The 15,588-nt window shown below is 40.7% G+C and overlaps 1 protein-coding gene across 1 annotated transcript in view; it reads left to right on the forward strand.

The window, feature by feature from the left end:
- Positions 1-15,518, forward strand: part of nxph4 (neurexophilin 4) — a 44,553-nt gene extending 29,035 nt beyond the window's left edge. Inside the window, exon 2 of the mRNA XM_085777650.1 lies at positions 14,159-15,518. Within this exon, the coding sequence (XP_085633776.1) occupies positions 14,159-14,932 (774 nt within the window). The 3' untranslated portion in view covers positions 14,933-15,518. The remainder of the gene's footprint in view (positions 1-14,158) is intronic.
- Positions 15,519-15,588: the final 70 nt, after the last annotated feature.

The following is a 15,588-nucleotide window of genomic DNA, read 5'->3' on the forward strand; positions in this document are numbered from 1 at the left end:
GGATGAGGAGGCATGAAAAGGGAAAGTGAAATAGAGGGATGAAACAAATTACAAGAGATGGGAGAAATTAAGCAAAAGAAAGTCATGGCTCTATTTATCCTGGTTGATGGTTGGAAGGACTGAGAGGCTGAAATAGTGAAAAACAAAATAAAGAAATTAAGGTTTTTAATTATTAATTTGTGAGAGGACATGGAGGAACAGTGGAGGATTTAGAAGATGAGGAAAGATGAGGCGATGAAAGAAGGGAAGGAAGTAACAAACACCACATTTTCAAGGGAGGAAGGGGAGAAAAAAAAGATGGGAAGGGAATGGATTAAACAAGACAGACAACAAAAAATATCTTCTAGCATTTTACCCCAAAAAATGAGCATGGAAATCTAAAAAACCTCAATAATCAGTCTCTCTAATATTTAAATGCTTGTTATTAGGCGAAAGCACACAGGACAAAGCACGAGAAGCAAAACCAAGGCAGATTGAAGTGAAATGAAATGGGATGTAGGCAGTGAGACCGCAGGTGGCTGGAAAAAAGGGGAGAAGCGAATAGAGGGAAAGAGAGAAGGTCTTTATTATGGTGAGTAACTTTGACACGCTCGCGTTGCGCTCAGTACCAGTCCATCCGTCATCCAGCTCTCCTACTGATGAGCACTGGAAACAAATCTGAGGAAGCCGAGCTTTATTTTGCCGCCTGGGTGACTTGTCGGAGTCGTCACAGGCCCATGTGTCCCTGTATCCCTCCCCAGCTGACGTCTCCCAGGCTCAGTTTCACCCGCTGGGAATCTCTGCCCCTCCTCTCCCTCCCTTCTCCCCATCTCATCTATTCATTATGCAGATAGTTTCTTTTTTTTTCTTCTGCTTTTTTTGCCAGTCCCCTGTGTTTATTTGATTCTTTATTTATCTCAAATGTTTCTGCTGTTTATGTGTTTGCAGAGTGAGTGTGTGTGTGTGTATATATATATATATGCTTGATAAGTTGCAAAATACAGAGGGCATCAATCACTGTCACTTAGCTGCTCGACTCGTCGCTCATGCTGCCAGAGCCTGAGTACCCTGAACCTCCTCCCCAACCTTTCTTGCTTAGTCTAACCTCAATGAAATTCAAACTCTTTCAATACATAAATTTATGAGAGGGAGAGAAAGTGAGGGAAGAAGAGGAGGAGGAGGAGGAGGGTGAGGCTGGGGCTGATGAGGACAAGCGCTTTCGTGCTTCTTCGCAATCTGAGTCAAATATATGTTTACACGTTTACAAATGAGAAATCCAGGAGCGCCATGTCAGTTCTCATATTCCCCGCACCAGTGGCGGCCCCTCTCTGCTGCCCCCCCCCCACTCCTGGATCAGACTTCTGCAACAGTTATTTAGATGAATGATTAAAGTTAAGGCACAGCCAGCAAGAGTCTCACTACCCTTATTTAAGGAAGACCGGGAGAGTTGTCATCTTTTGATGCATTGCCCACCGTCCCGCATGCAAACGAGACACCCACACTCCACCGATGCCCGCCCCCCTCCCCCTTTCTCTCGGATGGCTCTCCCCCAACGACTTGCCTTTTCGTGATTGATCAGGTGCTGCCGTGGCATCGCCGGAGACTTGTGGGAAATCTGCCTGCCCACCCACCACAGCCGGGCAAACACACCGCGGCATGCTGATCCAAAGTGATCAGTGAGATAGGAGGAACAAGGGAGGACGACTACACACTGTTGATCTATGGCCACTGAAGTCAGGCTCCTGAGAGGGAGAGCTTTGTGCTGCAGTGGGTTTTTAACTTTCTCCCTCGTCCACCTTTGAGCAGGCAGCACAAAGAGATGTTAGACAAGCTGATTGCAGGGCACTGTTCTACTCGGAACTGGATTTAAAAACAGATTAAACAATATCGGCCATGCGAGTTGCAAGACTGTAATTAAAAAGAGTCAAGTCATTCACCAGGTTATAATTTGTAATTTCTTTCTTAAATTAAATGATTGGTGTTCTCCCTTTTGTCACTCATGCTGACATCATAATGATATTCTGCAGCAACGTGTCTTCCACATAATTACGAGGGGAGTGTGAATGGCTGCAACCTCAGTGTGTCGCATCATTTTAACCAAACACATTGTGCAGCATAGGAGTTAACCATTATTGACTCAGTAATGTGTTTATATGAATCTTACTTTCAGAGGATGAGACAGACAGTCAATGTTCTGTGTCCTTTAAATTTCATACAGTACACCTGCTAGTCTGATGATGGGCGAGGAGAACATGGAGTGTGGGTGAAGGTGCATAAGACTCTTGGGATATCCCAGCACAGACAGGGGCTATTTTAATCCATTGAAATAGAAAAGACCACTTGAATTAAATTAAATTATAAGATCTGGATATGAATAAGATGTGTTGCCATGTCAATAACGAGGGGACGGGAGAAGAAGGAAGGGGACTTTGATGGAGATACTTGGAAGGCCCCAGTAACAAATGCCAGCTTCGTCTCCAAGGCGACGGATCAGAAGTACCACCATAAATATCTAATCGGCTTCATCACTGTAGCTAGAATTCTTCTTTCAACTTATAATAGCTTGGTGGAAACAATTTTTGTAAATATTTCTATATATTTATTTTTGTATTGTATCAAAAATGTGGCATTTAGTATCAAATGATGGTGTGCTTTGTTGTTCCGTGTTCATGTGTTTTTGTTTTTTACATTCTTCAGGACAGGCTGATTAGAGGTTGGTCAAAGGTCACACACATTTCTGATCTCATCAATGTGACACCCGTAGGAGAGAATTTCTTTAAATTTTGCACATATGGCCACCTGAATTTGGTGGTAGAGGTCAAAGGTCAAGGTCACAGTGACTTCACATGACAGGTTCAAAATCCCATGCCAACTGTGACACTAAGTAATGACAAAAATAAAGAAGTGATGACATTCCTACGATACTGTACAAACACTTATATGTTTTTTCTGCTTTTTTGGTGTTTGGGTAAAGCCACATGTAAATAAACACCTATTATGTACTTGTAAAACTTGAAAGTAGCAGCATTACATTTCTGCAATAACCTTCCATAAGCCTCCTCATGGGCTTTGACAGGCTCGGCGTGATGATGGCTCCAGCAACAGGTCTTGTCTAATCTCTCGGCTGGTTGCACGGCTGCTTTGAAGACTTGCAGTGGTTTGTGCACCTGCAGTTGTCTTGCACCAGATTTTTTTTTGGCTGATTTTCCTTGTGTTATGTAGCTCCACTAGATCTCATTATATTAACATATCCCCCACCACTGACATGAATCAATAATCCCAATGTGGTCAGTGCCACTGAGATTACATGTTTAATTAGATTAAGACAACCTGTATTGTCTCAGGCGTTAGTCCCTCAGATTAATTCCAGATCATGGCTGTCAGCTGTTTTGCTTTTATCATTCCCCCTGATATTAAGTAATATTGCCATTATGTGGTATGTATGAATTTATAATGGTTCTTGATACATTTTGCTTCCTATCTCCGCTGTGTAAGCTTTTGTTCACTTTTTACTACATACATACATACATGCTGAGTGCATGTAGGTGCAAATGCATCTGTGGCTGTGCTGTCTGTGAACATATCAAAGCTTTGATAACAGTTTTCTTTCTTAAAGTCCAGACAAATAGACAGAAAACAAAGTTCTTTGGAGGACTGTAGCAGTCTACAGGGTTTTCATTTGGCTGTTTAACTTGGGATTTACTGTCTGGCTAAATATGAAAAATGCCCTCACTGATTTGGCTGTGGCAGCCCTGTTTAAATGGACATGAATGAAAACTCCCACACACAATGCCGGCTGTGATGATCAGTGTGTTGTTAGCACTGCATGCTCATTTGGCGGTGGTTTGTATTCGCTTGGTGAGTGTGCAACCCCCCTGGGTGAATATCTTACATTGTCCCACAATCTAAACTTCACTTTAAAAAGATGGTGTTTACAAAAGCAGTATTATCTTAGAGTAGTTTCCAGCATATTTGTAGACTTTTCTTATTCCCTGATGGCAGAGATGCAGTATGTACATTTTCTCCATTTCCCTGTAACTCACTTTACTGTGATCCTCATGTGCATTGGAGTAGTTTACTGCTAAATGAAGGAGCTGAGATCAGTTCAGATTATGTTGGAAACAGAAGTGTAAAATTTAACTACAGTGATGTTAAGACACTGAGAAACTGTGGAGATGAGTTCCTGAAGTAGCAGTAGGTCTCGTAACTTTCCGTTATTATCTCATAGCGTGGTGAATGTGCAGGTCACAACTTGTCCACGAGAGTGTTTGGAGTTGTTGGATTGTGTATTTGATGAGTTTGATGAGGAAAACCAAGAAATCCCATTAGCCTCCGTAGTGTAGCTCTGAGCAGCTAGCGGCTCTGCTCCACTGTTCTAAAAACAGCTCGCACCAACAGTTAAAGGTAATTAACCTACTCCTAAAACACTGGGGATTATGGCAATGGACCAATTTGCCAAAATATTGAACTATCCCTTTAAGATAATAAGATTCTGATTACGTCACCAAACTCTAAAAGTTGATCAAGGTTTAGCTACAATTGCAATATTTTTTAAGTAGTTTAATTTAAGATGGTAGTTGATTTGATGTAGAATTCAGCAGAGAAAAATGCAGAAAAACATCTTCCACTGTTACACCAGGAGGATTTCTACATTCTCCCGTCAGTCCAATTTTAGTGGCATCTGCAATATTTTGCAATATTGTCAGCATATAACACTTAAGCCAGCACACAATACCTTCATAAATCCTCTTATGTAGACATCAAATGGCAGAGTACTGTCTCACTGCCTTTCTTTCTTTTTCTTTATTTCCTCCCTTTATCTCCTTCTCCCTCTCTCTTTTTTTATTTCTCCAGTAAATGCTGGATCAAAACAACACTTTAATATCATTTTATTTGCTGTATATGATACAAGATGTTGGCTTATTCAAAAAGTGAAGCTTCTTTCAAGTGAAACTTTTTGGTCATGATCAGTCAGAACACTTAAAGTTTGCCTGATACATGGGAAGAGGACTTTATCCCTTCTTTAACTAAAATTATTTCAGAGCTGAGCTGGTCTTCTTGAAACAATATTACAGATATTACTTCTCAAAAACCCCCTGATTATTCTCTATGGGGTGAAGTTATTCTCATTTTTGTCTTATTGCACTCATAATCTAACTGTGTGTCGTATATATATTGTCTTTTTACCTTTTCTTTCTTTCCTCGCACTTTCACCTCATATTGTCTTACAGACCTCTCTGCTTTTTCTACACTCGTTCTCTTATTCGTTTTCTTTTTCTCCCTTACTGTGTTATCTGTCCCGGCTCCATTTCCTTGCTCACTGATACTCCCTGACTCAGTAGCTTTCATTTTCATGATAATCCAGCGACACCACTGGACTGCGAAATCGCTTTTACTGCCCCTTCTCTCTCTCTCTCTCTCTCTCTCTCTCTCTCTCTCTCTCTCTCTCTCTCTCTCTCTCTCTCTCTCTCTCTCTCTCTCTCTATTTCTCCCCCTACTGGTTTATCTTTTTTCCTTCTGGCTTTATTTTCCTTTTTGTAATTAAATGTCATTTTCACTTCTCCATTTTTTGGAGGGAGGAAGAAAAGTTCATTTTTTTCTGTTATATGATCGTTGTCAAAACAGAGTGGAGTCACTGCTGCTAAAAATTGGACATGTCTGAGCCACAGCACCTATGCTATATGTTCAGTCCAGCTCTTTCTGTCTCATTCGCCTCACAAATTAATTCCATTTTCACAGCAGCAGCAGCAGCAGGCACAGCGAGGACAAGGCTGCAATGTGTCATCAGGACAGGCGAAGCAAGCAGCACTTGACCAGTTATAGCTAAAATTAGACAACAATTAGAACGATAATTAAGTGGAAGCGGTATCTCACCTTACATCTCAGAACAGCGTTCTGCTCCAGATCTGATTTTGCCTCTTTGCATCCGTCTTAAATATTTTTTTACTTTTCAGGCGGCAGCAGGCTATTGTCTCTGAAAGCTACCATGACTAGCAGCCATTGCATCCATGGTTTCAGTTATTATTGTGTGTGTGTCCCATTGATAAAGGCTGAGGCCCGGACATGCACATACTTGCATTGTGAGTGATCCTGACATCGCTGTTATTACCAGTTACAGAGAACTGTGCTTGTCAAGCTGCCCCTTTGTTACACATTATTCTACATACAAGCAGATGAGTGTGGAAACTCAACCTGAACATTCGAAAATATCTTCAATCATTTTTTCTTCTTAAACATGAAGAGGCAACTCTAAGAAATAGGGATGCCCGATAACTCTTTTTTTTTTCACCAATACCACCAAACGATAACTTCCTGCTTCTCATAACCGATGCCAATACCAGTAATCAATAACATTATATACTATATACTTTATATACACACCCGAGGTTAAGAAAGGCTAAGATGCAGTGAGTAAAGATGGATTTTACATCATACTGTAGCTCTGTCTCTGATTTAACACAATAATATAACTGACATTATACTGTAATCACAACAAAAACAAGAACAAGAACAGTTAAAACTCTTCAAAAATCAGTGCTTATTATTGATTCAAATCAACTTAAGGGGCACACCGACTGAAAATGAGCTAAATCAAGGCAATATTGGCTAATTATAATTGGCTCTCATGTCATTATCGGACTTAGCTGTGTATTTGATAGTTATTGTCAGTCCTTAGTAAAAGAGCAATTTATACTGTCATCCATTGTTTCACACAGGAATAAACTGTTTTACAATCAAAACAACATATAGCCTTGACACCCCTTTTTAAAGGGTGTATTGTGGAACAGCTTTTAAAGGTTAAGTGTGTAATAATAGGCAAGGTTTATTGTCAAAATCTGAATACTACCCATAATACTGTACGGTATATAAGTGTATAATCATTATAAAATAAAATTTGTTTGGTTTTCGTAGCCTTATAATTCCTCTTTTGTATATACATAGCAAGGGTCTTGCTTTAGAGAGCGTCGCCATCTCTTGTGCCGCCATGTTTGAACAGTAGCCCAAACGGAACATCCAACCAGCCAGAGAGCATGTTTCGCCAGTTTCGCGAATAATCAAACAAAGAAGAAGGTGGAAGGAAAGAAGAAGGAGTAGGAAACAGCTGAATATTGTAAAACATGTTTTTTTGTCCTCGGAGGCCACCGTCACTTTGCCGATGGGAGGGGTGAGTGCAAGCAAGTGAGCGCTGCAAACTAGAATCTGAATATTACACACTGGACCTTTAATAACTAATTTTGCTAGAAAGGTTTTAAAAACAAATATATTATTTACATATCTACAGATAGTCATGTAACAAACTAGTTTAGTGTAGCATTAGAGGAAAAGTAAAATACAGGATATACACTGCATGGTCACCATGTCATTGTTAACAGTAGATATTTTGAAAACTGCTATGTGATCGTTCATCTACTGTATATTTAACCCTATTAATGTCCTGGCAGTTCAGAGGGATGTTCTCCTATATCCTCTGTAGTTGGTTCTTGAATTCATCTCTACTTGCTCATCAGCCCAAGTCCCTGGATCTTTTTACAATTACAAAATGTCCTTGAGCCAAACAGGAGAAAAATATGCTTCTGTCACATTAAATGTGTCTGTTGACAGTTCTGTCCAAAGACATCCATCGATTCACCCGTCCATTTTAATCACCTATTCAGCTCCAGGTCATCGTGGCAGCAGGCTGAGCTAAGATGCTAAGTCATCCATCTTTTCAGCCACATCTTCACCAGAGCAATCACATTGTGTTTACAAAGCAAATGGGATTTGTAAACCCTGGAATGAATGAGACCTACAGGTCTCCCCTGATGTGCTATAGAGGAGGAGTAATGATATTACAACAAGTGGAAAAACACAAAAACTTCATTTGGTTCCTGCCAATGAAAGTAGCAGCACCTCTAAACTCCTTATGAACATCTGTAGTCTCCAGCTCTCCACCTGATCAGTCCTAAAATGTCCAGCACGAGCATCAGCAGGAAGGAACGCACCAATCCGATCAACTACCACGTTGGTATCAGTGTTGGCTTCAGGGGGCGGCTGTAGCTCAGGAGGTAGAGTAGAGTAGGACACAGAAGGTTGCTGTGATGATCCTCAGCTCCTCCAGTCCACATGTTGAAAAATCCTTCAGCATGATACTGAACCCCAATCTACCTACTGACAATGTACCATGTATGTCTAAGTGAGTCTATATGGATGAGTGAATGTGACCTGTGGTGTAATATGCTTTTAGTGGCTGTTGAAACAAGAAAGTTGTTTGCAAATGCATTTGTGAAAGTTGAATGTAAATACTGGATATTGGATATTTACCACCACATGACCAATCCACATTAGATATTAGTTTGTGTTATAGTTTGTGCTCCATGCTACCAGTGAGTTTCACATTGTGAGACAGACTTGCACAATGTTGGTAGTCTGAGCCATATTGTATTCTCTACATGTTAGTATTCCTGTCTGCCTGCTGCAGGTAGCTTTAAAACAGCCCCCTTGATTAGACGACCTGTTGCTAGTGTCCTGCTGCCCGCTGACTCTGATCTGCTCCTTGCTGATCTCCAACTAAAGAACTTTTTAAACCTACCTGCTCTGCATCTTTAGTTTGCTCATGGGTCCTCACTCTGTTTTTTTTTCCAAAAGTTTTTGTGTGGTTTCAGCAGATTTTACCCATAAATGTATTCTCCTTAAATTCAGTACCTACAGTATACACCTCATGACCAAGTGGAGGCAGGAAAATAGATCGGCTCCATCAGCAACACCGAAGTCTACCTGCTGATCTATTGTTCCCATCTTACTCTCAAATATCAGCAAAGATTCCTCCAGTGTGAAGCACTAATGCATGGAATTACTCTGTTGTGAAGCACTTTGTGAACAAAACGAGCTTCAGATATGAAGTTTATTATAATTAATATATTCATATCCTTAAACCTGACTGGCTTGTTCCATTGTCTTCCAGTAGCAAACTACAGTGACCCTCATCATATTCATCTTTACACTTATCTGCATAAAAGAGCAATAGTTTCACAGCCCAGCGAACCAAAAATTACATCATCTGTGGAAATTTCCTCAGCCTAAATAAAACTCTGATGCTTTCACTTAATGTGAGTTATTCGTGGATTTCAGGGTCATTTAAACACCTGATGTGGAAGTGAAATGGATAGTTGAAATGAAAGGATTCTCAACACAAATCGTGCTGCAGTATAAATGGCGCGTCGGTATTTCTTTTTAGAAAGATTAATCTTTGAAGTTCAGTGGCACTATGAGACAACATTTTACCATTAAGATGTTCAGCATTCCACCAACACCTCGAGCACATTCGTGACATTTTGCTCTCTCAGAAATGGTGAGGAAGGCATTTAAAGTAAACACTGACTTGAAAGTGAAAACTGATGTGAACTCACCTTCACAACATCTTAGGCTGAATTAGTGTCCTGTGACTGCTCACAGATACTTTGCAGCCTGTGTTGCTCTTCCAGAGGAAATATGAGGTGAGCCTGTTTCTAATCACAACTAGAGAGAGAGAGAGAGAGAGAGAAGACTATCGGGGGCTGGCATCAGAGCCTGTGGTTTTGTGGGAGTGGAACTGTACATTTGACTCTTCTCTGTGACAGCAGATCAATGCAGCCTGGAGCACAGATAGAAATGAATTGATTGTCACCAATAAAACTCCAATTAAACAAAGGAATAAGCCAAGGAGAGATCTCCGAGACAAGGGGCTCTCATCTCCTCATCGGTCCTCCAGGGATAAAAGATGGGAGGGTGGGTGTTGCGAGTCAGATGTGGGCTGGAGAGCGAGGTCTGTTTCCTTCCAACTGTTCTCGCTTATCAAGGAGGTGTGGAAGATCTAGATGACTGTGAGAGTGAGCGAACCGTATAGACAGAGGACCTGATACCTGAGAGACAGAGAGCGCAGAAACACTGGTGCTACCATTGATCGGAAGGCTTCCTTAATGATGAAAAGAGATCTTAATTGTGGTGGTATGGAGGTATCAGGTTTCAGAAGTCAATTCTAGAGCTCATCGGACCCTCTCTAATCTATTAAATTAGTGTGAAGCCCCTCACTCTGCTGTCTTGTCTCTCACTTTCACTCTCTCTATCTGCTCATATGTGCGTCTCATCATTTTTCTCCTGTCACTTTTTCCTCCAAGTCTGAACTCCAACTCTTAATCTCCGCATTGAACAATCTCTACATCTCATTCTTGCATCTACTTCCAAGTAGGTTATAGGCCTTCTCTTCTAAGGAGCAGCTAAGGATGCTTTTTGCTCATATGAACCTCAAAATGAAGTTAAAAATGATTAATGTTCCCCTTTCCTCGAAAATGTACAAGATCCCCTTCCTCTTTCCTCCCCTCATCTCACTTCTCCACTAATAACATTTTCCTCACTATCTCCCTCTATCTCCCAAGCTCTGTAATCTGATTGTTCTTTTTATGATTGTGCTGTTATTGAGTTGCCTGTTATCATACATATGTATAAGTCCACCACAATACTTATTCCACCCCCCCTCTATGATTTCCTCCAGCATCCTACCAAACAGGAATCTTATTTCTGAATGGAGGAAACATTAATGCTGTGTTGACATGCGTAAAGCTTCATTACTGTGGAGATCATTGCAGACGAGGAGCCCTATGGGTGAACTTAAAGAACCCCCCCCTTTCGAGTCAGCTTTAAGATGGTTTCCTCCTGCGTTATGAGAAAATCATTTTAGAAGCACTTTTCCTCAGCATGACTGGTTCATATTTAATGAATAGTAGACAGTGGAAACACAGTAGTGTGTGACAAATGACATTTGTGTTTCCTGTAAATGTATTTTCACCTGCATTTCCATAATCTCACAGTTTTACCGCTTTATATTCAAGTATTTTTTTTTTCTGATAATGTGTCGTGAGGGAGGGAAACATCAGTTGGTTGGTCCACCACTTTGATCCCAAAATAACTCAGTGAAATTTCACATACATTGCATTAAACTTTGCACAGATGCTCAACATACAGTATTCTGGTGACTTTCTCGTGATCCCCAGACTTTTCCACTCATGGCATGAAGAGCTTGACATCTGTAGTTTTGGGTGAAATGTCTCACAACATTTATTGGATGAAACGCTGTGATGCTGATGCTAGCACTTGGCTCCTTGTGCCAGAGTAAGTGTACAGCCTCTAGCATGGATCCAGTCTCCTGACCAGAGTCAGCAATTTCATGGACTGCAACATATATAATAACAACAAAATAATGGCACCCAGCAGGAATGACTCTATGAAGCTAATTTTGTTACAATGGGATAACCATTGTAACAAAATTAGCTTAAACACAAATTCTTCAATTCAAACAATTAGTGATACTCATCTCTTCTACAGCTGCAAAGATTACTGAGACTCTGATTCCTATCCTACAGTATGCCATATGTCTTCCCTTTAGTAAAATGTTTTTGATTTCTGTAACTTGCAGTTAAGTACATGCATGCGTGAATGGGACTAAATTGTGCTTTGGTTAACACCATCCACCAAAAGACATCTGTTAAAATTGTATTATTGTTATGCTTCCTCGACTTGTATTATTGTAATGCTTCCTCAAAACAAATTATGTTAACCACAGTAACACAATTTGTTTTGGGGCTGACCAATAAACTATTTGCTGCATTTTAGTGAGCAAGTTCCTTCCAACTGTAAAAATACAACTTTTTTTTGCAATTGAGTTACACACCGTTCAACGTTCAGTTCAATTGTATTGAGTCTGTGTTTGTGTTTGTGCATGCTCCAGTGTGTGTTTCATTACCTTTTTGTTGCCCTCAACAACATCCCATCGGCCATTCCTGCAAAACTTACCTCTCAATCATTGCAACCTACCTGAATAGAGGCTGTGCAGGAAGAAAAGGGTGAAGCTGTATTTTTCAAACCGTCAGCCTGTCGCTGGTTGCAGAAGCCTGATATGACCTTATAGCAAACATCCACTGTTTTGCAAAAAGTCTATAGCTTATGGATTTCATGTCAAGAGAAAATATCTGATATTTCTTCAAACAAATCCTCACCCTTTAAATGGATTTACTGTCAACCAGAAAAAATTTCATATTTATGCTAATAGAAAGTCCATCTATTTATTGGTTTCTGTTGGCATTTTATTACTTTCGTGCAACAGAAGAAGAAGCCCGCTCTCCACACTCATCTTTTTCCACTCAATCGATGGTTTGTAAAGTTGCTGACTGTGTACAGTTGCCCCCTCCCCCCCGCCACACCTCGAAACACTCATGTCGACCTCAAACCCCAACACGAAATCATTTTTGAGCTTCATACAGTTGACCCTGAAGGTTAGATTGAGGTTCATGGCGTGATGTTCCTGCTGAAGATGGTTAAGGATTATGATGATGGTGCTAGTTCGAGCTCCATGCCATCAGCTAGAGAAGTGATTAGGCCTGCACCAGCAGAGTGTTAGCCTGACAGATGGCAACACATGGAGCTAGCTGACAGCACTGCTGACAGCGCATTCACAGGAAGTCCCCATCTTGCATGCACCGTGCACTCTGTTTGTTGCTGAACGTATTCTCATGTTTTTCTCTAGCTTATACCTACCTGTCAAAGTCAGCTCGCATCACCAATTCCCCAACTCAGAATTGCAAGGCCACTGCATAGGCCTTCTGTCACCATAACAAAGGGACTCATTGTCTGTTTAAAAAATCTTCATTGGTCATTATCCCAGTTGCTGCTCATTTATCAACACCTTCTGTGTTTTTGGGGTAATTTATTCCTCCAGTGGTCAATAAATTTTCAGTTATTTTCTCCTCAATCAATCTAGTTAGAAATCAGCTCTACGGGCATGTTAATGAATGGCCAACAGAAATAGGTAAATTAATTGAATGACTGAATACATTAAGAGCTGTATTGAGTGCTGCACTGTTGCCTCTACGAATAGCAATGTGGAGCTGTTATTAGTTGTTCACTGATTGATGAAAGATGAGGAAAGCTTTGCCACAAACCTGTCCACTCCACTGCTCTGGCTAGGAAGGAAGGACGGAAGGAAGACAGAAATTGTCCTTGTATGAGTATGTACAAAAATCTGATCGTGTGCTTGTTTTGAAAGGCTTTTCATCTGTTTTTTTTTTTTTTTGGTTTGTTTATCCACTTGGAGAATAGTTATAAACTCCATCCAAAAGCATCCTCAGGGGAAGCACACGTAACCCCTGCGAAAAGTCATAATACGTCTTCCTGTCACTTCATGACAGTTTCAAGCTTGAAGTCTGCATGTGTGAACCTGCCTGTGCACTTGGATGTGTGTGTCTGTGTGTGCGTGCGTGTGTGTCTTTAAAGTGTGCATGTACATGTATGCATATGGATGGAAACGTGACGATGACTGATGAGACATGAAAGAGAGCAGAGGAAGATTTCCAGTCAATCAGCCCTGTGAATAACCACCCAGGTTGTGGATTAAAGGCAAGAAAGCTGTCTGAAAAAACAAAGGCTCAAATCCATTACCTTACATGCAGAGTTGTTTTTCTCTCCAGAGCAACACTGACAACAAAATTATGGTGTGTTAATAAAAATAGATGGTTTTGTTTTCTTGAATCCAAGAGATGAAACATGGCAACATCTAACAACTTGGATGCTCGCAGAAATGAAAATCATGTGAGGTAAAAAAAAAAGAAAGAAAAGAAAAGAAAAAAAGATCTCTGCAGAGGAATGACCTAGGCATCGTTTAAGATGACATTAAATGGGACATACGAGAATCTTCTCTGAATATTAGATTGGAGATAAATAAAACAACATAAAACATATAATGTAAGTTAATGTTAACAAGTAACATCGCCTACAAGATCTATTAAAACATGCACTGCTTGCTCAGATTGGCCCAATGGGAAAAAAATCATTAGGATTAGATGTAACTCTGAAAAACATTAAATGATGATGCTCCTTAGTGACAGGATCACACCATTTGCCACTGCCCTCCTTACTGTACAAATCAATATTCAAATATTTTTTTCAATGATTTTAATGTATTGGTCAGTTTTTGGCACAAGAACAACTTGGTTACAATAAACACATGGCTAAGATAAGGAAATGATCCAGTTCTTACAGAAATTGTCACTTCAAATTTTGTCACCTATTAAATGTATGTGCTTTTTGGATATTGACTGAAATTACTGAAATCTGCTGACAGATTCGGCTTTTGCACATTCTCAATAATATTTCCTTTTTCTTTCTTCCTCAGGTCCAGGGATTGGAGAAGCGAGTGGACATCTCAGACATGGGGATGACAGGGAAAATTGGCATGGGTGGCGGTACAGGTAGAGAAATGGCAGCAGGATTTGATAAGCCTCAGTACCCAAGCCGTACCATCACACCCATGAAAACTAAGCCACCAATTTATAGTTACCCATACGATCGGAATCAGTCCCTGCTCCAGGACCAGACAGGCTACCACTCGAAGCGCAAGCCCTCACTAAAGACAGCCATGAAGACCAAGAAGATCTTTGGCTGGGGAGATTTCTACTTCAACGTCAAGACCCTGAAGTTCAGCTTGATGGTGACAGGGAAGATCGTGGAGCACATCAACGGTACATTCACTGTTTACTTCCGCCACAACTCATCCAGCCTGGGAAACGTTTCGGTCAGTATCGTGCCACCGACCAAAGTGGTGGAGTTTGAGGTCCTCCAGCAGCAGCAGCTGCTGCACCCCCACACCCAGCAAGACGTCCAGATCCAGGAGACCCAGCAGTCCACCGTGGACCCCAAAGAGACAAAGACATTCAACTGTCAAATGGAGTACGAGAAAACCAACAGATCCAAGAAGCCCAAACCCTGCCTGTACGATCCGTCTCAGACCTGCTTCACAGAGCACACCCAGTCCCACGCTTCCTGGCTCTGTCGCAAACCCTTCAAGGTGATCTGCATCTTCATCTCTTTCTTAAGCATCGATTACAAGCTGGTTCAAAAAGTGTGTCCGGACTACAACTTCCAAAGTGAGCACCCCTACTTTGGATAAATAAGTGAGACTCAACTGAGAAAATAATAAAGAGACAATGTTAATGACAACGATGATGATAATAACGGTAATGATGGAAATCATAGTCATATTGATTACGGTGAAGATGCAGGGGACAGTTTTTTTGCCTCTAAACTGCTGTGAATTGTGGATTTAAATCAAGTATAATCAGACTTATGGATGATTAGGATATGGCTGATTTCTCTGACTTATTTTCCAACTTTGTATTTGTTAACTTCTGTTTTTATTTGATTCTTTTCTGTAAATAATGTACTCAACCTCAGCACACTTATTGTTTTTAGATATTTGTTTCTCAGTGTTATTACTTTCTGGAGTTGGAGAATTCGGTTGAAGACAGCTGGAATCAGTATTATGCCCTCTGAGTACAAAGTGAACCTCTGAGGCGGCTGTGCTGTGCCATCACTGTATGGCAGATGTAATGTTATGGTAGACTGACTGTTAATCATCCTCTCAGCTCTACGTTTCAAACCCTGGATATAAGAGAGTTATATGTATGAGAAATGCTATGCTGGATATGCATACAATATACTGTATGAAAAAGCACATTAAAATCTCTTAAACTGTCTGCCTGTCTTTTACTGAGTGACTGTTCGTTCAGAGCTAGAAGCGCAATTGTGGGGCACAAGCTGTGCAGC

Source organism: Trachurus japonicus, chromosome 5 (genome assembly GCF_045865225.1).
Source record: "Trachurus japonicus isolate A0001 chromosome 5, Traja_1.0".
NCBI lineage: Eukaryota > Metazoa > Chordata > Actinopteri > Carangiformes > Carangidae > Trachurus > Trachurus japonicus.